Source organism: Mauremys mutica, chromosome 8 (assembly GCF_020497125.1).
Source record: "Mauremys mutica isolate MM-2020 ecotype Southern chromosome 8, ASM2049712v1, whole genome shotgun sequence".
Taxonomy (NCBI): Eukaryota; Metazoa; Chordata; order Testudines; family Geoemydidae; genus Mauremys; species Mauremys mutica.
In genome coordinates, this window is record NC_059079.1 from 71,618,452 (window position 1) to 71,645,292 (window position 26,841).

At 47.0% G+C, this 26,841-nt stretch overlaps 1 protein-coding gene across 5 annotated transcripts in view; it reads right to left on the minus strand.

Moving 5' to 3' along the window:
- The window catches only part of PCDH1 (protocadherin 1), a 150,957-nt gene that overhangs the window by 55,394 nt on the left and 68,722 nt on the right, over window positions 1-26,841 (minus strand). The window contains exon 5 of one of the 5 annotated variants that reach the window (XM_045026409.1): window positions 21,998-22,062. The exons of the other annotated variants lie outside the window; for them this stretch is intronic. Within the exon in view, the coding sequence (XP_044882344.1) occupies window positions 22,013-22,062 (50 nt within the window). The 3' untranslated portion in view covers window positions 21,998-22,012. Of the gene's footprint in view, window positions 1-21,997; window positions 22,063-26,841 lie in introns of those variants that run through there. 5 annotated transcript variants of the gene reach the window in all.

The following is a 26,841-nucleotide window of genomic DNA, read 5'->3' on the forward strand; positions in this document are numbered from 1 at the left end:
TCCGCGAATCCGTCTTCTCCGAAAACAACCCCTTGGTGTCAAAGGGCAAATCCTGGAGAGTAAACTGGACCTCTGGAGGCAGGGTGGAAGATTGGAGCCAGGCGATGCGCCGCATCGTGACCCCTGTTGCTAAGGTCCGTGCCCCTGAGTCCGCAGCGTCGAGGCCGGCTGTAATGGAGGAGCGAGAGGACCGCCTCCCTTCCTCCAACATTGTGGTGAAGTCCTGGCGGGATGTTGACGGCAGGAGGTCAGTGAACTTGGCCAGGGACGTGAGTATGTCGAACACGTATCTGGCCAGGAGGACCTGTTGGTTACCGATCCTCATCTGCAGGCCCCCTGCCGAATAGACCTTTCGGCCGAGAAGGTCCATCCGTCGTGCCTCTTTCGCCTTTGGGGCAGCGGCCGGCTGGCCGTTACGCTCCCTATCGTTAACTGACTGTACCACCAGGGAGTCCGGAGTTGGATGCACGTACAAGTACTCATAGCCCGAGGGAGGGACTGAGTACTTCCTTTCCACTCCCCTGGCTGTGGGAGGCACGGAAGCGGGCGTTTGCCAAATGGTGGTGGCGTTCCGTTGGACCGTGCGCACAAAAGGTAACGCAACCCGGAGTGGCACGTCTGACCCCACCACGTTTGTGATGGGGTCCTCGTCCTCTTTTACCTCCTCTATAGGGAGGTCCATAGCCGTCGCCACACGGCGGAGTAAGTCTTGATGCGCCTTCGCATCAACGGGGGGCGGCTCTCTTGATGCCGCGCCGGCCACTGCCTCATCGGGAGAGGATGAGGAGGATAACTCCTGAACGACCTCAGCCGAAGAGGGGTCCACTGCGTGGTGGGCTGGGGGTTCGGAGGGGCACTCCGGCACCACCAGTACGGCTGGCGGTGGGGATGGCGGTGGCCGAGATATAGATGCCTCTGGGACTCTGCGGTGGGCCCCTGGAGGCCTCGGCGGAGCAGGCATAGCGTCTGACACATATTGCGCCCATGGGACCCAAAAACCCCACTGCTGGGCCCCGCTAGGCTGGGCTGGTGGCGTTGGAGGCGGGAGCCCATAGGCTTCTGCGCCGGAGGCGACCGACTCAGGGCGGGAAGGCCAGGGAGGTGCAAAAGAGGGTCCAGGGCACACCGCCGGGGGATGCTCTTCCCCTCGGCGCTGGGAAGGCGACCTCGCTCGACGGTCTTCACGGTGCCGGGAGCTCGACCGGTGCCGGGAGCTCGACCGGTGCCGGGGGCTGGTCCGGTGCTGGGAGCTCGACCGGGAGTAAGATCTCCGATGCCGAGACCGACCATGGTCACCGCGGCGCCGGGAGCTCGACCGGTGTCGGGAGCTCGACAGAGAGCGCGAACCGCGACGTCTGGAGCGTCCGCGGGAGTCGCGGCGCCGGGAACGGTGCCGGGACTGAGACCGGCGGTGCCTAGTTGGTGGCGACCTCGATCTGGTGCGACGTCGGGAGTGCGATCGGTACCGCGAAGAGGAGCGGTACCGGGACTTCGACCGACGAGGAGACTGCGATTGGTGCCGCGATGGGGTGCGGTGCCGGGAACGCGATCGGCGGGACGGCAAGCTGTCGACGGTGCGGGAGCGAGACCGTGACCGTGACCGACGTCCACGCTTTGATTCCATGGAGGGTGGCCGGACCATTGCTGCCGGTTTTCCTCTGGAGACGACAGCCCGCGCCGGCGGTGCCGGGGGCCGGAGGCCTGGAGCCTCTATGAGCTGTATCAGCTCTCGCGCAGAGGCGAACGTCTCCGGCATCGACGGCCGCCGAGGCTCGACCACGGACGGCACCGGGGAGCGAGGCGGCGCCGGACTCGACGGCCCTTGCGGCGCCGGAGTCACAGGTGCAATGCACTGTTTGTGCAGAGGCACCACAGGGGCTGCAGGCTGCGGAGTCGCCTTGGCGGAGTCCTGCACGCGAGCCTGAGCCAAAGCCTTCGCCAGCCTTTGTTTCCTGGCGGGCGAGAGCGAGCGGTGCCGAGTCTTCGCAGCCGCTTTCTTCGCCGGCGGTGCCGCAGTCGGTGCCGGCGGTGTGTCCTGCACGGAAGGAGGCCGCGGAGGCGGCGCGGCCGGTGCCGGTGGTTGGAGGGACTCCTCCATGAGGATCTGTTTCAAGCGGCTATCTCGATCCTTGCGGGTCCGCGGCTTGAATTTCAAACAGATCTGGCACTTGTCAGTTCGGTGCCCTTCGCCTAAGCAGCGGAGACACGCGTCGTGCGGGTCTCCTACGGGCATCGGTTTCTGGCACCCCGTGCAGGGCTTAAAGCCCGGCGCTTTGGGCATGAGCCCGCACCGGCTAAGGCAAAAAAAGGGGGAACCCCCCCTTTTTTAGCCTATCTAACTAACACTAACTATGCTAACTTAACCACTATAACTAACTATGCTAACTATGTACAACAAAGACTAGAGAAAGCTAGGGACGTGAAGGGCTATCAAGCACTCCACAGTTCCAACTGCCGTCACGGGCGGTAAGAAGGAACTGAGGAGCGGACGGGCCGGCTGGGGTATATATTTAGCGCCATGGCGGCGCCACTCCAGGGGGCGCCAGCCGGCCCGCCGGGGTTGCTAGGGAAAAAGTTCCGGAGAAGCCGTGCACGCGCGGCGCGCACACCTAACTGGAATGCATTGGAGCAATCACTCGAAGAAGAACTGTAACCTTGGGAGTTTAATACAAGCCTGGAGTGGGATGAAGGGGTCTGACAGAGTGCCTTAACGGGATCCATATTTGCCTCATTGAGAGGCAAGGTCACTCTGGAAGGATCTGTTGAGGCCAAAATATCTACCAGGAGGTGCACGAATTCTTTCCCTTCCTCCACCTGGATGCCCAGACTTAAGGCCACCCTCTTTAACAGGGGTTCTCAAACTGGATGTCAGGACCCCTCAGGGGGTCACGAGGTTATTACATGGGGGGTCGTGAGCTGTCACCCTCCACCCCAAGCCCTGCTTTGCCTCCAGCATTTATAATGGTATTAAATATATAAAAAAGTGTTTTTAATGCATATGGGGGGGTCACACTCAGAGGCTTGCTGTGGGAAAGGGGTTACCAGTACAAAAGTCTGAGAACCCCTGCTCTTTAACAATTCTTGATAGGCCTTATAGTCATCTGTGGGAGGCGAAATGCCCCCTGATGAGACTCTGTCATCAGGAGAGGATGAAGAGGAGCCCAGCACAGGCTCAGGCTGCTCTTCTTCCATCACTTGTCCAGTGGGGACCTCCTCATCCAGCTCTTGTCACCTGGTACTGGACTCAGGAACAGGTTCAAGAACAGGAGGTGCCTGGTGGGCAGATACTGAATGCCTCTCCAAGGTGACTGAATAGGAATGCCTAAAGTATAATCTAGAAAATGGGGGGAAAGCCCACAGATTTCAAAAAGGCAACTGGACAGGTGTAGGCCCCAAGTGACCTCCTGGCCACTCACTTGACGGTACTCCTGCAGAAGGGTCCCTTGCAGGGTAGTAGTGCTTCGATGGGGACTAGAGAGAGTGGCTCCAAGGTTGGGAAATATAGGACCAAACCTCTGATTCATAGGAGGACGGCTCTCCTTCCGGTAGCCATGGAGGTGCTGCTGCCAATGGTGCCAGTGACAGAGGCCAAGTAGCACATTCCAGCATAGCAAGCATTGCAGGCTTCCCCCCTCAGTGGTACCAAAGAACAAGCCATCTGAGGCAAATGGAGCTGACATGGTACTGGGCACTACAGCGATGTTGCTGGAGCCCCTGTGTCCGGTTGTACCAAGAGTACCGACTCCTGCACTGTTGGTGATACTGGCACTGAAAGTGACAAGAGATCATTGGTATTAACCACACTTTAGGCATTTGAGGCTGCCAGAAATTTCTTGTGGAAGGTGCTCCCTCAGGGTCTGGACTTGACAGTACCTGCCTTGATGCCAGAGTCATTGCTGCTGGTTTCTGCGGTGCTGGAGAAGAGGGAGTGCTTGGACTTCAACTGCATTAACCCCATGCCTAGCAGACTTTGATGCCAGAGATCTTTTTTTGGTGGGCTGCTTGGAGGTCTTATGACTCTTCCCAGGCAATCGGAAGGGTGAGCCATGTTGGAACTCAGGCAAACTCCTAATCGATGCAACATACTGATTGACCTGGGTCTGACAGAGGTCTCATGCCTGCCTCAACAAGTAAAAAATTTAGCCTGACTTCACGGTCCTATTTTATGAAAGGGTTAAAGTCACTGCAGAGCTGGCACCATATAAAGGGGTCAAATTTAATGTATACCCCCAAATTAAAAATCACAGTAAGAAAACCAAAAAAGTGCCACCATGGCTAAACAACAAAGTTAAAGAAGTGGTTAGAGGCAAAAAGGCATCCTTTAAAATTTGGATGTTAAATCCTACTGAGGAAAATAGAAAGGAACATAAAGTCTGGCAAGTCAAGCGTAAAAGTGTAATTAGGCCGGCCAAAAAAGATTTTGAAGAGCAATTAGCCAAAGACTTAAAAATTAACAGCAAAATATATTTTAGGGACATCAGAAGCAGGAAGCCTGACAAACCATCAGTGAGGCCACTGGACGATTGAGGTGCTAAAGGAGCTCTCAAGGAAGATAAGGCCATTGCAGAGAAGCTAAAAGAATTCCTTGCATTGGTCTTCACTGCAAAGGATGTGAGGGAGGTTCCCACACCTGAGCCATTCCTTTTAGGAATCGCCAACAGAATGTTTGGAATCATTAGGAAAGGGATAGATAATGAGACAGAAAATATCATATTTCCTCTATATAAATCCATGGTACACCCACATCTTGAATACTGCGTGCAGATCTGGTCGCCCCATCTCAAAAAAGATATATTGGAATTGGAAAAGATACAGAAAAGGGAAACAAAAATGATTCGGGGTATGAGGAGAGATGAATAAGACTGGACTTTTCAGCTTGGAAAAAAGAGACGACTAAGGGGAGATATGATTGAGGTCTATAAAATCATGACTGGTGTGGAGAAAGTAAATAAGGAAGTGTTATTTACTCCTTCTAATAACACAAGAACTAGGGGTCACCAAATGAAATTAATAGGCAGCAGGTTTAAAACAAACAATAGGAAGTATTTCTTCACACAACGCACAGTCAACCTGTGGAACTCTTTGATAGATATTGTGCAGGCCAAGACCATAACAGGAATAAAAAAAAGCCTACTTAAGTTCATGGAGGATATGTTCATCAATGGCTATTGGATAGGATGGGCACGGATGGTGTCCCTAGCCTTGTTTGCCAGAAGCAGGGAATGGTCGACAGGGGATGGATCACTTGATTATTGCCTGTTCTGTTCATTCCTCTGAAGCACCTGCCATTGACCACTATCGGAAGACAGGATACTGGGCTAGATGGACCTTTGGTCTGACTCAGTATGACTGTTCTTATGTAGGCGACAAATCTGAGGAACTGTCCCAGACTGAGGTGTCAACAGAGGAGGTTTTGGAAGAAATTGGAAAATTAAACAGTAATAAGTCACCAGGACCAGATAGTATTCACCCAACTGAAGGAACTCAAATATGAAATTGCAGAACTACTAACTGTGGTATGTAACCTATCATTTTAATCAGCTTCTGTACCAGATAACTGGAGACATGGGTGCTGGCAGAGGGGGCCAAGGGGCCATGGCCCTCTCACTTTTTGAATATAGACAGGCCTGGCCCATCTACCTTTTGCCATGGGCCTGGCCCTCTGCCCCTCCTCTTCCCCTGGAAGCTGGAACCCATCTGAGTAAGAGTGGTCTGGGGAGCCCAGGCAGCTGGGGGGAGCCTCTGACCCTCCACCTGCCTGGGGTGAGGGGTCAGGGGAGGGGACATGGGCCAGGGGCTTTTCTCAGGCCCCCACCCCACCCCAGGCAGGTGGAGGGGACTGGGCTCCATGGCCTGGCTTCAGCTTCTGGCTTGGCTGGGGATGAGGCCTTAGGACAGGGGTGGGCAACCTATGGCACGAGCTCATTTCCAGTGGCACTCACACTGCCCAGGTCCTGGCCACCAGTCCGGGGGGCTCTGCATTTTAATTTAATTGTAAATGAAGCTTCTTAAACATTTTAAAAGCCTTATTTACTTTACATACAACAATAGCTTAGTTTTATATTATAAACTTATAGAAAGAGACCTTCTAAAAACGTTAAAATGTATTACCGGCACGCGAAACCTTAAATTAGAGTGAATAAATGAAGATTCGGCACACCACTTCTGAAAGGTTGCCGATCCCTTTCTTAGGAGGAAGAGGAGGGAGGGGGCAAGACCACAGAGTGGGTGGGGCCTCGGGGTCCCCACACTTTTAGGCAGAATCAGAGGATAGCTAATGTGAAGCCAATTTTTAAAAAGGCTCCAGAGGCAATCCTGGCAATTACAGGCTGGTAAGCCTAACTTCAGTAGCAGGCAAATTGGTTGAAACTATAGTAAAGAACAGAAGAATCAGACACATATATAAAAACAATTTGTTGGGGAAGACTCAGCACAGTTTTTGTATAGGGAAATCACGCCTCACTGATCTGTTAGAATTCCTTGATGGGGGTCAACAAACATACGGAAAAGCACGATCTAATGGATACAGTGTAGCTGGACTTTCGGAGAGCTTTTGACAAGGTCCCTTTCCAAATGCTCATAAGCAAATTAAGCTGTCATGGGATAAGAGGGAAGGTCCTCTCATGGATCAGTAACTGGTTAAAAGATAGGAAACACAGGGTAGGAATTAATGGTCAGTTTTCAGAATGAAGCGAGGTAAATACTGGTGTCTGTACTGAGACTATTGCTTTTCAATATGTTCATAAAAGCAGTAAACAGTGAGGTGGCAAAATTTGTAACGATACAACATTACTCAAGATAGTTAAGCAAAGTAGTCCAAACCTTTTATACTGCTTGGACTCTCAGGGGCAAGGACTGATAAGCATAAGCAAATGATCTCTGTGCTTGGACTAGATTAGCTGTAAAGGACATATAAAGCTTGCTTATTATAGTAGCTTCTCTTACTTTTTGAAACTTAAGACTGGAACTCGTGTATATATATATGTTTACCTGCTTTAACCTTGTAAATAACTCTATTTCCTTTGGCAACTAGTTAATAAATATTTAGACAGTTTATTATAGGATTAGCTACAAGATTTATCTTGGTTTGCGATCTAAAGATGCAATTAACCTGAGGTATGTAACTGGGAGTAGCCTGAATATTGCTGTGATCCTTGGTGTAAGGGACTATCTATCACAAAGGTAAGCTTACCTGGGTGGCAAGATAGACCAGAGTACCTGATTGGACTCCATGTTAAGGCTGTTAAAGTGCTTGAGGCATTTACACTTGATAACTGGATGGTGAAATCTAAGGGCATGTCTACACTACAAGTTTAAATTGACCTATGTTAGGTTGACTGATAGCCACTGCAGTTAATTACTGCAGTGGTTCACATCCACATCCTTCTGTTGGTGATGTGCATCCTCACCGGAGCACTTCTACTGACTTACAAGGGGCAGTGTTGGAGGGCTAAAAGCCTGGGCTCTCAGCTCCTTGCAGCTCCCTACCCACCACCAGGAACACGACTCCTGTTGGGAGAGAGGCAGTGTCCAGTGCTCCCTCTTTGGGCAGGCCCAGTAATTCCATATCAATAACATGTAGCCACATACCAGGACTGCTAACACCCACAAACCACAACACATAGCCACATGCTGCCATGAGCGGGGTTACTAATACCCATGCACTATGACACAGCCATGCACCACCTCACCAGGGCCACTAACACCAACCTGACCTGATGCACAGACATGCACCACTCACACAGGCCAGTTAACTCATGTTGACTGCCACACACCACCTCACGCAGGCCCGCTAAGAACCATTCACAGTGATATGAATCCTCATGCCATTCTAAGGTGATGAGAGTTATTCTGAAGTTGGGAGACGGTTGGGAAATGTCCAGGTAATCTCCACGCCGGAATTTAACATTGAGAGGGAAGAAAACAAAGTAAGAAAGGATACAGCCATGGGTTGGAGAATGGAAATAAGGAGGAAGGGTAGCATAGATACCAGTCTAATAGGTGATACTGGTGGTAGAATGTCTGTGCCTAACTGGGTAAAGAATGTTAGTGAAGCCAAACGGCAAAAATTAAGATGTTTGTACACTAATGCGAGGAGCCTAGGCAACAAAATGGAGGGACTAGAGCTATTGGTGCAGGAAATGAAACCGGATATTATAGGGATAACAGAAAAATGGTGGAATAGTAGTCATGACTGGAGTACGGGTATTGAAGGCTATGTGCTGTTTAGGAAAGACAGAAATAAAGGCAAAGGTGGTGGAGTAGCATTATAAATCAATGATGAGGTTAACTGTAAAGAAATGAGAAGTGATGGAATGGATAAGAAAGAGTCTGTCTGGGCAAAAATCACACTGGGAAAGAAAGCTACTAGAGCCTCCCCTGAGATAGTGCTTGGGGTGTGCTACAGACCGCTGGGATTTGATTTGGATATGGATAGAGATCTCTTTAATGTTTTTAATGAAGTAAACACTAATGAGAATTGTATGATCATGGGAGACTTTAACTGCCCAGATATAGACTACAGGACAAGTGCTAGTAATAATAATAGGGCTCAGATTTTTCTGGATGTGATAGCTGATGGATTTCTTCACCAAGTAGTTGAAGAACCAACAAGAGGGGATGCCATTTTAGATTTGTTTTTGGTGAGTAGTGAGGACCTCATAGAAGAAATGGTTGTAGGGGACAATCTTGGTTCGAGTGATCATGAGCTAATTCAGTTCAAACTAGATGGAAGGATAAACAAATATAGATCTGGGACTAGGGGGGTTGATTTTAAAAGGGCTAACTTTAAAGAATTAAGGAAATTAGTTAGGGAAGTGGATTGGACTGAAGAACTTGTGGATCTAAAGGCAGAGGAGGCCTGGAATTACTTCAAGTCAAGGTTGCAGAAACTATCAGAAGCCTGCATCCTAAGAAAGGGGGAAAAATTCATAGACAGGAGTTGTAGACCAAGCTGGATGAGCAAGCATCTCAGAGAGGTGATTAAGAAAAAGCAGAAAGCCTACAAGGAGTGGAAGATGGGAGTGATCAGCAAGGAAAGCTACCTTATTGACGTCAGAACATATAGGGATAAAGTGAGAAAGGCCAAAAGCCATGTAGAGTTGGACCTTGCAAAGGGAATTAAAACCAATAGTATAAGGTTCTATAGCCGTATAAATAAGAGAAAACAAAGAAAGAAGAAGTAGGACCGCTAAACACTGAGGATGGAGTGGAGGTTAAGGATAATCTAGGCATGGCCCAATATCTAAACAAATACTTTGCCTCAGTCTTCAATGAGGCTAATGAGGAGCTTAGGGATAATGGTAGGATGACAAATGGGAATGAGGATATGGAGGTAGATATTACCACATCCGAGGTAGAAGCCAAACTCGAACAGTTTAATGGGATGAAATCGGAGGGCCCAGATAATCTTCATCCAAGAATATAAAAGGAACTGGCACATGAAATTGCAAGCCCATGAGCAAGAATTTTTAATGAATCAGTAAACTCAGGGGTTGTACCGTACGACTGGAGAATTGCTAACATAGTTCCTTTTTTGAAGAAAGGAAAAAAAAGTGATCCGAGTAACTACAGGCCTGTTAGTTTGACATCTGTAGTATGTAAGGTCTTGGAAAAAACTTTGAAGGAGAAAGTAGTTAAGGACATTGAGGTCAATGGTAATTGGGACAAAATACAACATGGTTTTACAAAAGGTAGATCGTGCCAAACCAACCTGATCTCCTTCTTTGAGAAGGTAACAGATTTATTAGACAAGGGAAATGCAGTAGATCTAATTTACCTCGATTTCAGTAAGGCATTTGATACAGTTCCACATGAGGAATTATTAGTTAAATTGAAAAAGATGGGGATCAATATGAAAACTGAAAGATGGAAAAGGAACTGGTTAAAGGGGAGACTACAATGGGTCGTACTGAAAGGTGAACTGTGAGGCTGGAAGGAGGTTACTAGAGGAGTTCCTCAGGGATCGGTTTTGGGACCAATCTTATTTAATCTTTTTATTACTCACCTTGGCACAAAAAGTGGGAATGTGCTAATAAAGTTTGCGGATGACACAAAGCTGAGAGGTATTGCTAACACAGAGAAGGACTGGGATATCATACAGGAAGATCTGGATGACCTTGTAAACTGGAGTAATAGTAATAGGATGAAATTTAATAGTGAAAAGTGCAAGGTCATGCATTTAGGGATTGTCATAAACAGTTAGTTAAGGGTTAAGGTCTCTTTTACCTGTAAAGGGTTAACAAGCAGTACCTGATGAACACCTGACCAGAGGACCAATCAGGGACAAGATAATTTCAAATCTCTATGGAGGGAATTTTTTTTCTGTGTTTTTGTTTGTGTTGAGTCTCTCTTTGGAGCTAAGGGAGTCCAGACACCTTTTTCAAGTCCTCCAAGATTTCTGCAGTATTGTTCATCTATTCAGGCTAGTAAGTGTTAAACAGGCGAACTAGTATTATAAGTTTATTTCTACATTTGCAATTGTGTGTTTTGCTGAAGGAATATCTTTATTTCTGTTGCTGTTACTTTGCTTTTACTGAGAAAGAAAGGGGGAGGGGGAAATCTCTCCAGGTTATAAATTAGACCCTGTGTATTGTTCCATCCTGGTATTACAGAGATAGTGTACTTTCTTTTTGTTCTTTTTAATAAATTCTTTTCTTTTTAGGACTTGATTGATTCTTCTCTTGTTTGCATTTTCAAGGGAAGGGGAGGGGGAGGTGAGTCCCTCTTTGTGTTGAGTCAAGGATTTGACTCGGTGTGTATCTCTCCAGAGCAGGCTGGAGAGAGGGAAGGGGGGGAGGGGAACTGGCTGTTTCTCTCTCTCTGATGAGATTCAAGGGGTTTGAATCTGGGTTCCCCAGGGGAAGTTTGGGGGACAGGCAGTGTGTTACCCACTTTAAACTTAACTGGTGGCAGCAGAACCGGATCTAGACTAAGATTAGTTTAGAGGAGCCCAAAAGCTCCAAGTGGGGGAGAAGACCTATGACAGGGATTAATATCAAGAATTTTGGTTATGAATTGGGGACACATCAGTTGGAAGTAACAGAGGAGGAGAAGGACCTCAGAGTATTGGTTGATCACAGGATGACTATGAGCCACCAATGTGATATGGCCGTTAAAAAAGCTAATATGGTTTTAGGATGCATCAGGCGAGGAATTTCCAGTAAAGATAAGGAGGTGTTAGTACCGTTATACAAGGCACTGGTAAGACCTCATCTGGAATATTGTGTGCAGTTCTGGTCTCCCATGTTTAAGAAGGATGAATTCAAACTGGAACAGGTACAGAGAAGGGCTACTAGGATGATCCGAGGAATGGAAAACCTGTCTTATGAAAGGAGACTCAAAGAGCTTGGCTTCTTTAGCCTAACCAAAAGAAGTCTGAGGGGGGATATGATTGCTCTTTATAAATATATCAGAGGGATAAATATCAGGGAGGGAGAGGAATTATTTAAGCTTAGTACCAATGTGGACACAAGAACAAATGGATATAAACTGGACACTAGGAAGTTTAGACTTGAAATTAGACGAAGGTTTCTAACCATCAGAGGAGTGAAGTTCTGGAACAGCCTTCCAAGGGGAGTAGTGGGGGCAAAAGACATATCTGGCTTCAAGACTAAGCTTGATAAGTTTATGGAGGGGATGGTATGATGGGATAGCCTAATTTTGGCAATTAATTTGGCAATTGATCTTTCATTATTAGCAGGTAAATATGCCCAGTGGTCTGTGATGAGATGTTAGATGGAGTGGGATCTGAGTTACTACAGAGAATTCTTTCCTGGGTGCTGGCTGGTGAGTCTTGCCCACGTGCTCAGGGTTTAACTGATCGCCATATTTGGGGTCGGGAAGGAATTTTCCTCCAGGGCAGATTGGCAGAGACCCTGGAGGTTTTTCGCCTTCCTCTGCAGCATGGGTCACGGGTCACTTTCTGGAGGATTCTCTGCAGCTTGAGGTCTTTAAACCACGATTTGAATACTTCAATAACTCAGACATAGGTTAGGGGTTTGTTGCAGGAGTGGGTGGGTGAGATTCTGTGGCCTGGGTTGTACAGGAGGTCAGACTGGATGATCATATGGTCCCTTCTGACTTTAAAGTCTATGAGTCTATGAAGTTGCACTTTACCTGGGAGTGGATATAAGGGAATTAATGTATAGAAGTGGGGTTTACACACTTGGGGATCCCTTTTAGGTGGTGGGAATAGAACAATTCTATCAATTGTGTTCTTGTGAGTTAAAAGGATGGTTGTGACAATCTCAGAATCATGAACTCATGGGTTCCAGTTTGATTTTATAAACTCTCTGTATGTTTATATGCTTATGTTTGACTTTTACTGTATCCTTGTATCATTCCTCTTGTGTGAAGGGGAGGGGAACTTGCACCTGGGGATCTGCCACTGAATGGGACAGTTCATAAAGACCATCAACAGTTGAATAACTTTGCTGTAGCAGAACAATAAGCTGCCTAACACCCAGAGGAACCCATTTTTCCAAGCAGGTTGGTAGCCAAGCAATGCATCAGGGCCATTTGGTCATCTGGCAAAGGGGACTACAACTTAATTAAAAAAAAAAAAAAGCCTCCACCCAGCAAGAGAAAGGGGAGAAGACCAGGACCATAAGCTGACAAGGCTCGGCAAGAGGAGAAAAAGAAGAGGAAGAATCCTGAACAACCTGAAAACACACAGACCAAATCCCAAAGGCCTTTTGGAGTGAAGAAACTAAGACAGGGATTTGGGTACAGGATATTTGTATATCTCTTGTGCTATCTAAGAGTTAAGTGTGTATGTATTTAGAAATTCCTTTGCAGTGTTTCTGTGTTACTTGCTTATACTTCATGTAGTCCCCAAAGAGGGAAGCAGTACGCTGGAAGACTGGCAGCTTCAGTTGTCCTCTGAGAGCATGCACTAGCTCTTGGGGAATCTAAGGAGAGCCAGCACTAGTTTCAGGCCCTAGGCAATTGGTGTATGAGGTCGGCACCTGGAATATGTTCCTGGAGGTCCATAGCAAGATTGACAGTGCCTACACTCTGCCCAACCCCAGAAATAGAGCTGGGAAAATAGTGGATTTTTCAATTCACAGACAATTCTACAAAATTAAAAGAAAAAAAAGATTTGTTTTGGATCAAACTGAAAACAAAAATTTTCAAAATTTTCAGTAAATCTAAACATTTTGAGTGATATTGAAATTAAACATTTCAATTGCATCAGTTTTGTAAGGATGCAGGGACTAAAACCTAGATCTGCAGAGCCTGGGATGGCTGATATTCCCAGTATATCAGCAGAAGGCCCTGCAGAGGCTCAGCGAGGAAGTGCTGTAGAGAATAGGCATCGCAGCAAGTACCATCCACAAGACGCAGAGTAACAGTTCCCTGCAGTCCTCTGATTGGCCAAGTGCCCCTACTTAATCCGGGTGTTGGCCCAGGAAGTTGTCTAAGCAACCACATAGACAGTGGCCTGCTACAATGCTGGACTTTGCCTTGTCTCCTGAGCTCTGGTCTCTGACTCCAGGCTGACTTTGACGACCCTGATTCCTGCCTCTTGATTCTAACCTGGTACTATCTCTGGTCTCTGATCCCAGCCTGACTCTGCCTCTGACTCTTGTTTATGAAACCTGGCCTTGTGATTCCCATAACTCTGGCCCGGGAACTCCCATCCCTGGTGGGAAGACCTCAGTCCAGCTGTGACTGCTAGGCTAGACTGCCTATGCCTCGGGTCTCTTACAAGCTCAAAATTTTTCATTTCTAATTTGTGCACTTTAACAAAAGCAAAGAAGGATGATTAACAAAATGGCCACACGACAAGGAAGAAGTTTTTCACATCTGTGTCCCATGTGAATACCCTAACCACTAGGCTAAGTCATTCTCATACTGATGCCCTGGTCCACTGAGTATTTGTGACTCTAAGAACCCCTCAATGCCACCTGGCAAGGGTTCAGTGTTTTATAACAGCAGCTCCCATCTGAACGGACGAACTCACTACACCTAGCACACTGCTTTCATAGTATTTATCTATAAAGAATGTCATGTGAGATCTAAAGTGAAAGCCAGGATCATACTGGTTATTAATACTACTGTGATGTCTTTGTACTGACACTATGTGTATATACTAGAAAATATGTTTTAAAGTCTGAATCAAAGCAGGGTTGACAAACAGGTTTCTGCCCAAGGATGTATATTTTCCTGTTTGCCTCGGTCACATATAAATTAAGCATTGTAGGCCAACCCAATGGAAGCTCTGTGTGCATATAAAGTCCACATGAGGATGTGAAGTCAACATGAAGTCAGCATACCAGGAAATAGGTCTTCGGGGAGCGGGGGGTCACCCTTATTCTAGGGGCAAACAGTGAATTTTGGAGTGGGGGATATAAGAAGAAGGCACACTGAGGAAGCAAAAAGAACAGTGTTTTTTGCATTCATGAAAGGGGGATCCCAGCCAGGTTGGTTGGAGATGCTGAGAGATTGCTTTAGGTGAGACAAACTACTTCAGAAAAGGGTTTAGCTAGTTAAAGGTAAGTTTAGGCTCTATTAATCTTTGTTTTATGTGTAACCATTTTTGTTTCCATTATGCTTATGAACTATGTCTTAAATCTTAGCTTTTGATAATAACCTTATGATTGTTTTCACTATAAACATATCTCAGTGCATTGTAATATTCAAACTGCGTGTACACTGTTCTTTTGAGGACAGCAAACCTAGTAATTTCTATGAGTATCTAGTGTTTAAGGGCTGGGCACTGCAGGGAATGCTCTCAGGACTCGAGGGTCAGTATGTGCCTGTCACTAACCTGTACAGAGACAGCAAGGTCTGTGGAGGCCTGGAAGACACTGCTTGTGTTGTCAGAGGCTGTTGGTTTCAGGCAGGTCCTGTTCACAGAATCTGGCAAGAACAGGGCTTATATTGCAAAACCACACATTCCTATGAAGTGCTAGCCAAGGAGCACTGACACAAACACATTCCAGAAGGGTGGTACACCTCTACCTCGATATAATGCTGTCTTCGGGAGCCAAAAAATCTTACCGTGTTATAGGTGAAACCGCGTTATATTGAACTTGCTTTGATCTGCCAGAGTGCGCAGCCCCGTCCCCCCGGAGCGCTGCTTTACCACGTCATATCAGAATTCGTGTTATATTGGGTCACGTTATATCGGGGTAGAGGTGTACTAGAACATCTCAATGCCTACACATTCCCTAAAGATAACAGGAACATGCTGACCCCTCCTAAAGATAAGGTCAAGATGACAGTGGATCAGGAAGGTCATGGATAAAAATGTTCTGACTGAATCAACATGTACAAGATAATGGGTGGTAATAACCCACCTCAGGGGGCAGTAACTAACCACGTCAGAGAGGCAACATGTAGCATGTTTGTACTGATGTACAAAATGAAGCCTCAAAGGGAGTGTTTCTGTCTGGCCTAGGAAAGTCCTGCCATTCACTGAGCTGGTCCATTGTCACGGGCATACATGTTTTAGGGTACCTGTAACCATTGAGCTGGGGCATTAGCACCATACTTCACTGGCAATAAAACTGAGCGGGTGCCTTCGCTACTAAACCAAGTATTGTGGTTTTATTGGGCAGTTCCATCAGAACCTGCTGTATGGGTTATCTGGCCAAAGCCAGTGCAGCATGCAGAAAGAATACATGCATGCAGTCCAACACCTGACAACACAGGTGACCCAAGTTCATGTTCCTACTCCAATAATTATTTAAACAAAGTGGAACAGCTTCAACAGGGGAGACAGAAAAATTCCCAGAACTGGATGTCCCATAGCCAAGTGGCTAGGCTACTCTCCTATAATGTGGTAGATCCATGTTCAAATACCTTTTCCCCAAATCAGGCGGAAGAGGGAATTGAATCCAGGTCTCCCACATACTATCTGAGTGCCCTAGCCTGTAGGCTAAAAGTCACAGTAAGTGTGACAGCAGCACTATGTCCTGCTGCTGTTGCCATTTTGAGACTCCAGCCCTAGGAGTGGTGCTGAAGAGTAAGGAGTTTCTAGAACCTACACCACCCTCCCAATTGCAGGGACGGGTTCCAGACAAGGGTGTTGTGTCCCACTAAGCTGTGTTCCCACCAGGCTGTGGCAGGGCAGTGACAGGCAGTGTGGTTAAGATTTGGGCCTAACATATTTGAGACCTGGCCCAATTCCTAAGTGTATCTGAAGTGACCTTGATCACTGTATTAATTTGATTGTAAAGAAAGCAAGATGGTAGCACATCCTTAAATGCCTCAGGGTCAGTACAACTGAGATTGGAACTCAGCCTCCTAGCTCAAGGAACAGCCTCCTAGGCTACAGGGTGTTTTTGATAGAAATGTCTCTATTTTTCTCTCTGTACATGCTGTACCAGCTCCAAATGGAAATGTCTGCAAATGTTTTCCTATGCAGACAATACCTGTTTAACATAACCCTTGAGTCTTTCCAGCGCTGGAGCCTCTCATTGGTTCTTTGACTAAAGAGTTCCATCCCCTCAAAGGGCAGGTCCTGATGGTGGCTTGAACCTCTTTAGATATTCTGGATGCTAGCATTCAAGAAGCCCATCTCATAGTGACAGTGACAGCCACCAACTTCTCAACTGCATCAGATGCATCCATGGGTGCCTGTAGTGCCATTCTCATGAACGTTTGGCCTTCTTTTAAGATTTCTTTTCACTCCTTCTTGTGCTCCTGTGGGATTTTTGACAAGAAGGGAGTGACTATCTCCCAGGTGAGGAAGTTGTATTTCACAAATAAGACCTAGTAGTCTCCCCCCTACCTGAACTGAAGTGAGGCTAAGGAGGACACTTTGCCCCCAAACTTGTCTAATTTATTTGGGTGTCTTTGTCCTTAGGAACACCTTTTGAAGACCTGGATTTCTCCTGGACTGCAGACACTACTAAGACTCTGGGTTTGGGGGGACTTAAACATGTTCAAAGTCCTTTGGTGGCACCCGATATCTTTTCTACAACTGTTTAGAGTGGAAGGAAGAGCGGCTGGGGTGTGCCAGAGTCCCTTGGCTGGCTCCAGTATGCCTTCATTGACAGGAAGGGCAATCCTGGCTGGAGTAGTTGAGTTGAGAATATCCAACAACTTGTGGAACGTCTCTTGTTTGACTGTTGTTTTGATGTTCATGGTCTCTGCATTGTCATACAGAAGATCCTGGAAGGCTTTCAAGTCATCAGCTGCTGGGGTAGGGACTGGTGTTACTGCCTCATCAGGCAATGAAGATGACTCCCTTGGGTGGAGATGGGGTGGCTGCTGACCTTCTGTTAACTCCATCAGGTCTGGCCAATTAAGTTGTTGAATAGCAGGATCTCCTCCTCTTTCTGGATGCATTAGAGGGCTATCAAGTCAGGAACAAATGGCATAATGGTCCTCAGTAAGGCTAGTATGGCCAATGTGGAATGCAACAGAGGTCTGGCTCAGTTGAGGCTGGCCAGCTCAGTGCCAATCCCATCTTGCTTGAGGCAGAGCTTTTGAGAAAGGACTTCTGTACTGTCCTTGGAATCAGTCTCTGAAGGCAGAAGAGAGGCATATTTGATGCCAGGGAGAAGGAGTAAATTGGCAAGGATGAGTAGCCCTCTTTGGACAGTGGTGCCATCAGGCGATGTGTCCTTTGCATTAGATACAGTGCCAATCACTGCTTAGAGGCAGGGAAGGTAGTGGCCTCTGCAGGGATATATCTCTGGTCTGTAATCATAGAATATCAGGGTTGGAAGGGACCTCAGGAGATCATCTAGTCCAATCCCCTGCTTAAAGCAGGACCAATCCCCAACTAAATCCCCAAATGGCCCCTCAAGGATTGAAATCACAATCCTGGGTTTAGCAGGCCAATGCTCAAACCACTGAGCATTTTCTATTTCTTTTTAAATATGGAACATTCAAATTAAAGAAAATAGGGGATAAGAAGGGTGAGGGTAGATTCTCTTAGCCCTGGTCTACACACAGCCCCTGGTTCGAACTAGGGTACGCGAATTCAGCTACGTGAATAACGTAGCTGAATTCGAACTACCCTAGTTCGAATGACTTACCGTCCAGACGCCGCGGAAGCGAACTCCGCGGCTCCAAGGTCGACTCCGGCAACTCCTCCTGCCGCGGTGGAGTACCGGAGTCGACCGCGGCGCTTCCGGAGTTCGAACTATCGCGTCTAGATCAGACGCGATAGTTCGAACTCCGAGAAGTCGAACTCGCCGCGTCGACCCGGCGGGTAAGTATAGACGTGGCCTTAGTTACGCTAGTCAAGAAAAGGATGATTTTGAAGGTCAGTATAATCATAGAGATGTAAGGCTGGAAAGGATTTAGAGAGGTTATTTAGTATTCCCCACCCCCCCTGCTGTGGAATGATTAAGCACACCTAGACCAACCCCAGCATGTGTTTGACTAATCTATTCATAAAAACCTTCAGTGATGGGGATTTCGCAACCTCTCTAGGTAACCTGTTCCAGTACTTAACTATCGTTATAGTTAGAAAGTTTTCCTAATATTCAATCTAAATCTCTAAAATGGGGATAATAATATTTCCCTATCTCAAAGGGGAGTTGTGAAGATAAACTCATTAACGTTTGTGAAGCGCACATACTACTGTGATATGTGCTATGGAAAACACATTAGACAATTGTTAATTATATATTCAGTGCAGGGTTTGGATGGTGTGCATTAAATAAGGCAGGAGGTCCTCACAACAAATGAAGATGATAAATGTTAAACAGTTGACTCAATCCTGCATATTAAATAAGGCAGACTTCCTATGGAAAAAATAGCAAGTGATGATGTAATGAACGCTATATCATAATGCATAGGGACAACCTTAAATTTGGCATTTCCTGAGCTTTGAGTGCTTGGCTTCACAATCTTAATAATGTTAATAATATTCTTTGTGTGTGTAATATTATAGTTCTGACTTACCCTAGTGACCATTGGTTTTTATTCATAGATTCCATGGCCAAAAGGTAACATGACCACCATGACCCTTGATAAATTGTTCCAGTGGTTAATTACTCTCACCATTAAAAATGTATGCCAGTCTGAATTTGTCTAGCTTCATCTTCCAGCCATTGGATTGTGTTATACTTTCTCTGCTAGATTGAAGAGACTGTTATTAAATATTTGTTCCCCGTGTAGATACTTATAGACTGTAATCAAGTCCCCTTTAACCTTCTCTTTCTTAAGCTACATAGATTGAGCTCTTTGAGTCTATTACTATAAAGCATGTTTTTCAATCCTTTATTCATAGATTCCAAGGCCAGAAGGGACCACTGGGATCATCTGGTCTGACCTCCTGCATAACACAGATCAGAGAACTGTCCCAATTTAATCATTGTCCAGATTCTTCTCTGTACCCTCTCCAATTTATCAACTTCCTTCTTGAACTGTGGACACCAGAACTGGACACAGTATTCCAGCAGCAGTCTCAACAATGTGTCAAATACGGAGGTAAAATAACCTCTCCTTTCCTACTTGAGATTCCCTTGTTATTGGATCCAAGGATTGCATTAGCCCTTTTTGCCACAGGGTTGCATTGAGAGCTCATGGTCTGTTGATTATCCCCCTTTTGTGCCCCCCCCCCCGATCTTTTCCAGAGACACTGCTTCCCAATGTAGAGTCCCCCATCCTGTAAGAATGGCCTATATTCTTTGTTTCTAGATGTTTGCACTTACATATAGCCATATTAAAATGCATATTGTTTGCTTGCGCCCAGCTTAACAAGCAACCCAGATCACTCTATATCATTGACCTATCTTCTTCATTATTTACTTCTCCCTAATTTTTCTGTAACCTGCAAACTTTATCAGTCATGACTAAGGCTACGATTGTGTAATGGAGGTTGCAGAGATCACGGAATTTGTGACTTCCAGCGACCTCCGTGATATATGGGGCCCCCCGCAGCTGACCAGCCTTCATGTAGTGTGAAAAACTGCTATCTGACTGAATTTGCTATTTAGAGTGTCCTGAGCATGCTCACACAAACTGAGCATGCTCAGTAACATCTGCTGAAGCCAGCAGCAGGGACCCCTGCAGCAGCCCAGCCTCTGCGGGCCATAGGGGACCCTCCTGCAGCTGCCCAGCAGCTGTGCACAGTGGGATCCCCTGCAACTGACTGGCCATTGCTGCCGGTGGGGACCCCCAAGCTGCCCAGCTGCTGCTGGCAGCAGAGGGACCCCAGAGCTGCTCAGCGGATGCTGGCAGCCGCCTCCCCCCACCCCCACCCGCAGCTCCCAGACCTGCAGGCATCAGGGGGAGCCCCCCCAGCTCCAGCCCCACAGGGCAGCAAGGGGACCCCCTCCCCAGCTCCCAGCCACTGAGCAATGGGGTCCCTGCAGTTCCCAGCCGCTGCAGGCGGGGGGCAGGCTGCTGGACCCTCCTTCCTCCCCATTTTGTCAGTGATGTTTTTACTAAAAGTCAGGGACAGGTCACGGCTTCTGTGATTTTTTGTTTATTGCCCATGACCTGTCCCTGACTTTTACTAAAGATATCCATGACATAATTGTCACCTTAATGATGACTTTATGTTTTCCTCCAGGTCATTAATAAAAATGTTAAATAGTGTAGGACCAAGAACCCTGTGAGAGCCCATTGAATGATTATTCCCCAATTATAATCGCATTTGAGAACAATCAGTTAGCCAGTTTTTAACCCATTTAATGTGTGCGCATGTTAATTTTATATCTTTCTAGTTTTTTAATTAAAATGACATGCCATGCTAAGTCAAATGCCTTACAGAAGTCTAAGTATATGACATCAACACTATTACCTTTATCAACCAAGCTTGTAATCTCATCAAAAAAAGATATCCAGTTAGTTTGACAAGATCCATTTTCCATAAACCCATGTTGATTGACATTGATTATATTACCATCCTTTATTTCTTTATTAATCTAGTCCCATATCAACCATTCCATTATCTTTGCCGGGATGGATGTCAGACTGACAGACCTATAATTACTCAGGCCATCCCATTTAGCCTTTTTAAATATTGGCACAACAATTAGCGTTCTTTCAGTCCTTAGAAACTTCCCTGATGTTCTAAGCCTTATTTAAAATCAACATTAATGTTACAGAAAACTCACCAACCAGCTCTTTTAAAACCCTTGGATGAAAGTTATCTGGACCTGCTGATTTAAAAATGTCTAACTTTAGTAGTTGCTGTTTAACATCCTCCTGAGACACTAGTGGAATGGAAAGAGTTATCATGTGATTTGACTACATCATCTGTTTTCTTCCCAAATACAGAACAGAAATATTAATAGAACATCTGCCTTTTCTGCATTATTATTGATAATTTTACCATTTCCATCTAGTAATGGACCAATACCATTGTTAGGATTCTTTATGTTACTAATAAGCTTCTTTTTATTATCTTTAACTCTGCTAACCATAGATTTCTCCTTGTGTCCATTTGCTTCCCTTATCAATTTTCTTCAATTCCTAGCTTCTGATTTATATTTGTTACTATCCACATCCCCTTTCCATTTGTTTGAAATATTTAATTTTTTATTGCTGCCTTTTCTTCTCCTCTAATCCCAGAGTAGTTTTTTAACCAATTCAGCATTCTTCCTCAATTGTGAGATTGTGGCTTTTTGGGCATGAAGTAAAGTGTTCTTAAGCAATTCCCAGCCTTTCCTTACCAGAGCAAATCTTCAATATAATGGAAACAGATGTCTTCAGAGTGAGCAAGGCAGCCTTACAGGTGAGTAATGCAGGGGTCCCCAGCTCAGTATTCACACTCTACCAGATGATAGCACTGCAGAGTTCTGGATAGGAAGTAGGGGACATTCTGGTCAGGTACTAAAGGTATCAACCAATTGGGTTACCAGGTAAGATGGCACATGTCAATGCCAAGATACTGTAGAGATCTCCCTCAACAACCGACTAAATCTTTTTGGAAAGGCTCATGCAGCCTTTGCAACTCAGAACTTTGTTGTAACTTGCACAGTGGGAGGTGTCCAATAAGGAAGGATCCAAAAGTGTCTGTGGTAACCAAATAAGTGATGACTTACAGAAGAAAAGACATAGCTACCATGCACTTTGCCTTCCAGCAGAAGAGATATCAAAAGATGATCATCCGCCCATCAGATCTCTTAGGCTTTGAACAGTCTCCTGGGAAAAATGGTGAAGACCCATCATTTTGAACATTTATTACTAGACTAGATAAAACTCTATAAAATGTACAATAGGGTGCAGTCCTGCACCTGCCACAGATGGTGGGATGTGTGGTACCTAATAATAGTGTTTCTCCAGCATTAACTTCACATTCTATGGGCAAGAATAGCCTATGCTTCCAAGATCTCAGAAACAAAACTAGATTTCCCTGTATGGCCCTTGTTTAGTTGGCACTGTTAGAAGACTAGCTGGAGAAACTGAATCATCATAGAATCATAGAATCTCAGGGTTGGAAGGGACCTCAGAAGGTCATCTAGTCCAACCCCCTGCTCAAAGCAGGACCAAACCCAACTAAATCATCTCAGCCAGGGCTTTGTCAAGCCTGACTTAAAAACCTCTAAGGAAGGAGATTCCACCACCTCCCTAGGTAACCCATTCCAGTTCTTCACCACCCTACTAGTGAAAGTTTTCCCTAATGTCCAAACTAAACCTCCCCCTCTGCAACTTGAGACCATTACTCCTTGTTCTGTCATCTTCTACCACTGAGAACAGTCTAGATCCATCCTCTTTGGAACCCCCTTTCAGGTAGTTGAAAGCAGCTATCAAATCCCCCCTCATTCTTCTCTTCTGCAGGCTAAACAATCCCAGTTCCCTCAGCCTCTCCTCATAAGTCATGTGCTCCAGCCCCCTAATCATTTTTGTTGCCCTCCGCTGGACTCTCTCCAATTTATCCACATCCTTCTTGTAGTGTGGGGCCCAAAACTGGACACAGTACTCCAAATGAGGCCTCATCAGTGCTGAATAGAGGGGAATGATCACATCCCTCGATCTGCTGGAAATGCCCCTACTTATACAACCCAAAATGTCATTAGCCTTCTTGGCAACAAGGGCACACTGTTGACTCATATTCAGCTTTTCGTCCACCGTAACCCCTAGGTCCTTTTCTGCAGAACTGCTGCCCAGCCATTCGGTCCCTAGTCTGTAGCAGTGCATGGGATTCTTCCGTCCTAAGTGCAGCACTCTGCACTTGTCCTTGTTGAACCTCATCATATTTCTTTTGGCCCAATCCTCTAATTTGTCTAGGTCCCTCTGTATCCTATCCCTACCCTCCAGCGTATCAACCACTCCTCCCAGTTTAGTGTCATCTGCAAACTTGCTAAGGGTGCAGTCCACACTATCCTCCAGATCGTTAATGAAGATATTGAACAAAACCGGCCCCAGCACCGACCCTTGGGGCACTCCACTTGATACCGGCTGCCAACTAGACATGGAATGAGTTGATTCAAAGTCATGATGATATCTGCTTCATAGGACCCCTTAATTTGGGTCACACTACTACTCTGAGCTATGAAATTGGATCAGATCCTAATATGCTAGCCTCACCAGATGATTCTCTAGCTAATTATCATGAAGTAAGGTAGCAGTGTAACTAGGTACCTTTCAAGCTACAGATCCCCTGGCCTGGTTCCATAGTCACCCAATGTATCACCTAGGAGGATGAGAATTTTTGACCCTATCCTCATATTCTCTGTTGATATAATTATCTTTGTTAGACAATCTGAAGAACATAGAGACAGGTTAGAGTTAATGTCATTAGAATCAGTGGACTCCTGGCCTCTCACACTTTCTGCACTGCATCAAGTTTGTGTGTGTACCAGCAGCTGCTGGAAACAGGGGAGCCTGACTAACATGTGAGGGGAGCTTGACCCAGGCCAGGTGATGGTGGCCACTAAATAGAGTTTTGTATCTCTTCAGCCCTGTTGTGTATGTGAACACGGTGTGTGCATGCATGTGCGTGTTGGTAAGCATGTATGTGTGGTATGCACATGCGTATGTGCATGCCTGGCTGCTGTCCATGGCAGTGAGCATGTTAGTGAAGGCACCTTACTATAGGAGGGAGGGAAAAAGTTTATGAGCAGAGACTGATATTTTCATTATTTAGGGGAATCATGTTCAGGTACTTCAGAAAGAAGATGCACCTCCTTTGTGCAGGGCACTAACCGGGACAAGTGTCCCCTGCCCTCTCTAAGGTCTAGCTCAGTGGTTTTCAAACTTTTTTTCTGGCGGCCAAGTTGAAGAAAATTGTTGATGCCCGCATCCCAATGGAGCTGGGGATGAGGGGACTGGGGTGTGGGAGGGGTTCAGGGCTGGGGCAGAGGGTTGAGGTGCGGTGGTGAGGACTGCGGGGTGGAGCCAGGAATGAGGGATTCAGGGTGTGGGAGGGGGCTCTGGGCTTGGGCAAGGGGTTGGGGTGCAGGAGAGGCTCAGGGCTCTGGGCTGGGGGTGCAGGCTCTGGGGTGGGGCTGGGGATGAGGGGTTTGGGGTTTGGGGGGGCTCCGGGTTTGGGGGGGCTCAGGGCTGGGGCAAGAGGTTGGGGTGCAGGAAGGGATCAGGGCTCTGGGCTGGGGATGCAGGCTCTGGGGTGGGGCCAGGGATGAGGAGTTTAGGGTGCAGGAAGGGGCTCTGGGTTTGTGGAGGGGCTCAGGACTGGGGCAGGGGATTGGGGTGTGGGCTTACCTCGGGAGGCACAGTGGGGGCATCCTGCCTCTCCTGGCACTGCGGACCGCACTGTCGCCCAGAAGCAGCCAGCAGCAGGTCTGGCTCCTAGCGTGCAAGCCTCCCCCGCTCCCATTTGCCGGTGCTCGGGGCAGGGGCAGCGCGCAGAGCTCTGTGGCTCTCCACCTAGGAGCTGGCTGCAACCCAGTGCCTTACATTCCGTGACCCAGTACTCGGTCACAACCCGCAGTTGAAAACCACTGGTCACTCCTTGCACTCTGTTCCCCTGCTGAGAATTGAATATCTCAGAGATCAACAACATAGTGGGGCCTAAATTATCTCCCTCTGTTGGCTAGTCAAGGGGTCTCTCCAACAGCATGGTGACAGCTTTGCTGGAGCTGAAACTGGCCTAAACAGGATTAATCATCAAGAAGGGGAAAAGAGTCCAGAATAGTCAGAATTCCAGAGGCTAAAGGCAACTGCAGCTCTCACTAGGCAGAGGAAGTATTGTGTGGCTAAAGCACAGGGCCAAGATTCTGTTGCTGACTCTGCAGCCTGAACATGTCACCTCCTCTTTCTGAGCCTCAGTTTCTCCACCAAAATCTTCCCCAGCAGATGCCATATGCTGCCAGTGGGAACTCTGCTCTGCTACTTGTTTCAGTCTTCTGTGTGTCCCCATCTGTCCCTTGTTCTGTCTCTCCTTCCTTCACCTCCTCCTCTGTCCAGCTCCAGTCTCTCCTCCTTTCCTATCCCCTCCTTTGTTTTCACAGGCACACAGCCTTCATCCTCTCGTGATCACTGTCATTATTGATGACACTCAATCATTGCTAACCCAACTGACATGGTGTCATATCAGAATCCTCCTCACAGGTCCCTCAACAGTCCCTTCCACTCACCCAGCTCTCACCTGAGGGTTATGACACAGCATACGGGAGAGACCCCAAGAACCCCATCAGCCAGGCCCCAGATCTCTCCTTTCTTTCCTTTTTCCAAGATTAATGTTTCTCCTTTTTGGGAGGAAGTGGTCTGTATGAAATTCCCACAGTCAGAGGGGGAGCTTTATGCCATTTTAGCACATCCTGGATTCAGGGGCCACTTCAGTGCTAGAGATTGCTCTAACTTGGTCTGGCTGCGCTCCCCTAGGTCCATTGAGCAGCCCAGAATAGCTGGAACATAGTGCACTCCAGCCATAGCCTCTCAGGCCCCTGTCCCAGAAACTAATAAGAAGGGATTTAAGGCCCATCCCATCAGCCTTTGCCACCATGCAATCCCCATCGCACCACAGGTATTCCCAGTGTAGAGGTCCAGTGGCTTTCCAACCCCCCAGGCTACCTGAGCCCCACTGCAGGCTCCGGCCACAGCAAGTGCCCAGCAATGTGCTGACACAGCCACCCTTTATCTACCCTGTCCCAAGTGAGGGAACCTCTGCTTATTTCCATCTCTCCCAACACTAGGGAAAATTCACAGCAACAATTTTGATGCCCTGCTCTTCCCCAAAGGTTCCTCTGCAGCCCACTTAATGAGAGGCCTCATTTCAGAGGAAAACTCCTCAATGCCAGAATGTAGTAGGTAGAAGAGGGGAGGTATTGGGCACATGGCCAGAGCCTTGGCAGGAGGAGGCAACTTAGCCTGACAGAAATGATTAGTTGAGGGGAGACAAACAGACCTCTGGCACTGGCAGGGGCAAAAACAGTGCCCAAGCCATGGCTGAGGTGGAGAAGAGGCAGATGATCTGCAATGGGAGCAAAGAGACATTTTTGATGGGGCCATAAAAAAGAGTTAGGCTGTTATGGGTTTGCCACAATCATGCCACCATGTCTCCTCTTTTTCCAATGTCTCTTGCTATCCCAAGGATGGTACTTTTGTATTCTCCCTCTCTGCCACTACGAAGGCTCCCATGGCTTCAATATCCACCTCTACACCAAGGAATCCCCTAGGCCCTCTCCCCTCCATCTTGTTTCTACCCCAGCTGCTCCTCTGGGTCTGTTTAAACAAGAGTTTCAAATCCAGTTTTAACATATAACACCATTGTACATGCTAGCCTAGACACTCCCCTGGCCTTTGTTCCAAGACACAAAGAGCTGTGATTTGCTCAAGGGCTCAGTTGCAAACTGTAGCCCAGATCTCCCCTTCAACTATCCTCCAGGATGTTCTGCTGACAACTCAAATCAGAGCCTTCTGGTTCCCCTCCTTCCTGTGCCATGTCAGCCCCAGTCATCCCTTTGACTCCGCTACGCCTACCTCCCATGTCCTGTTTTCTCCTTTCTTCCTCTCCACTGA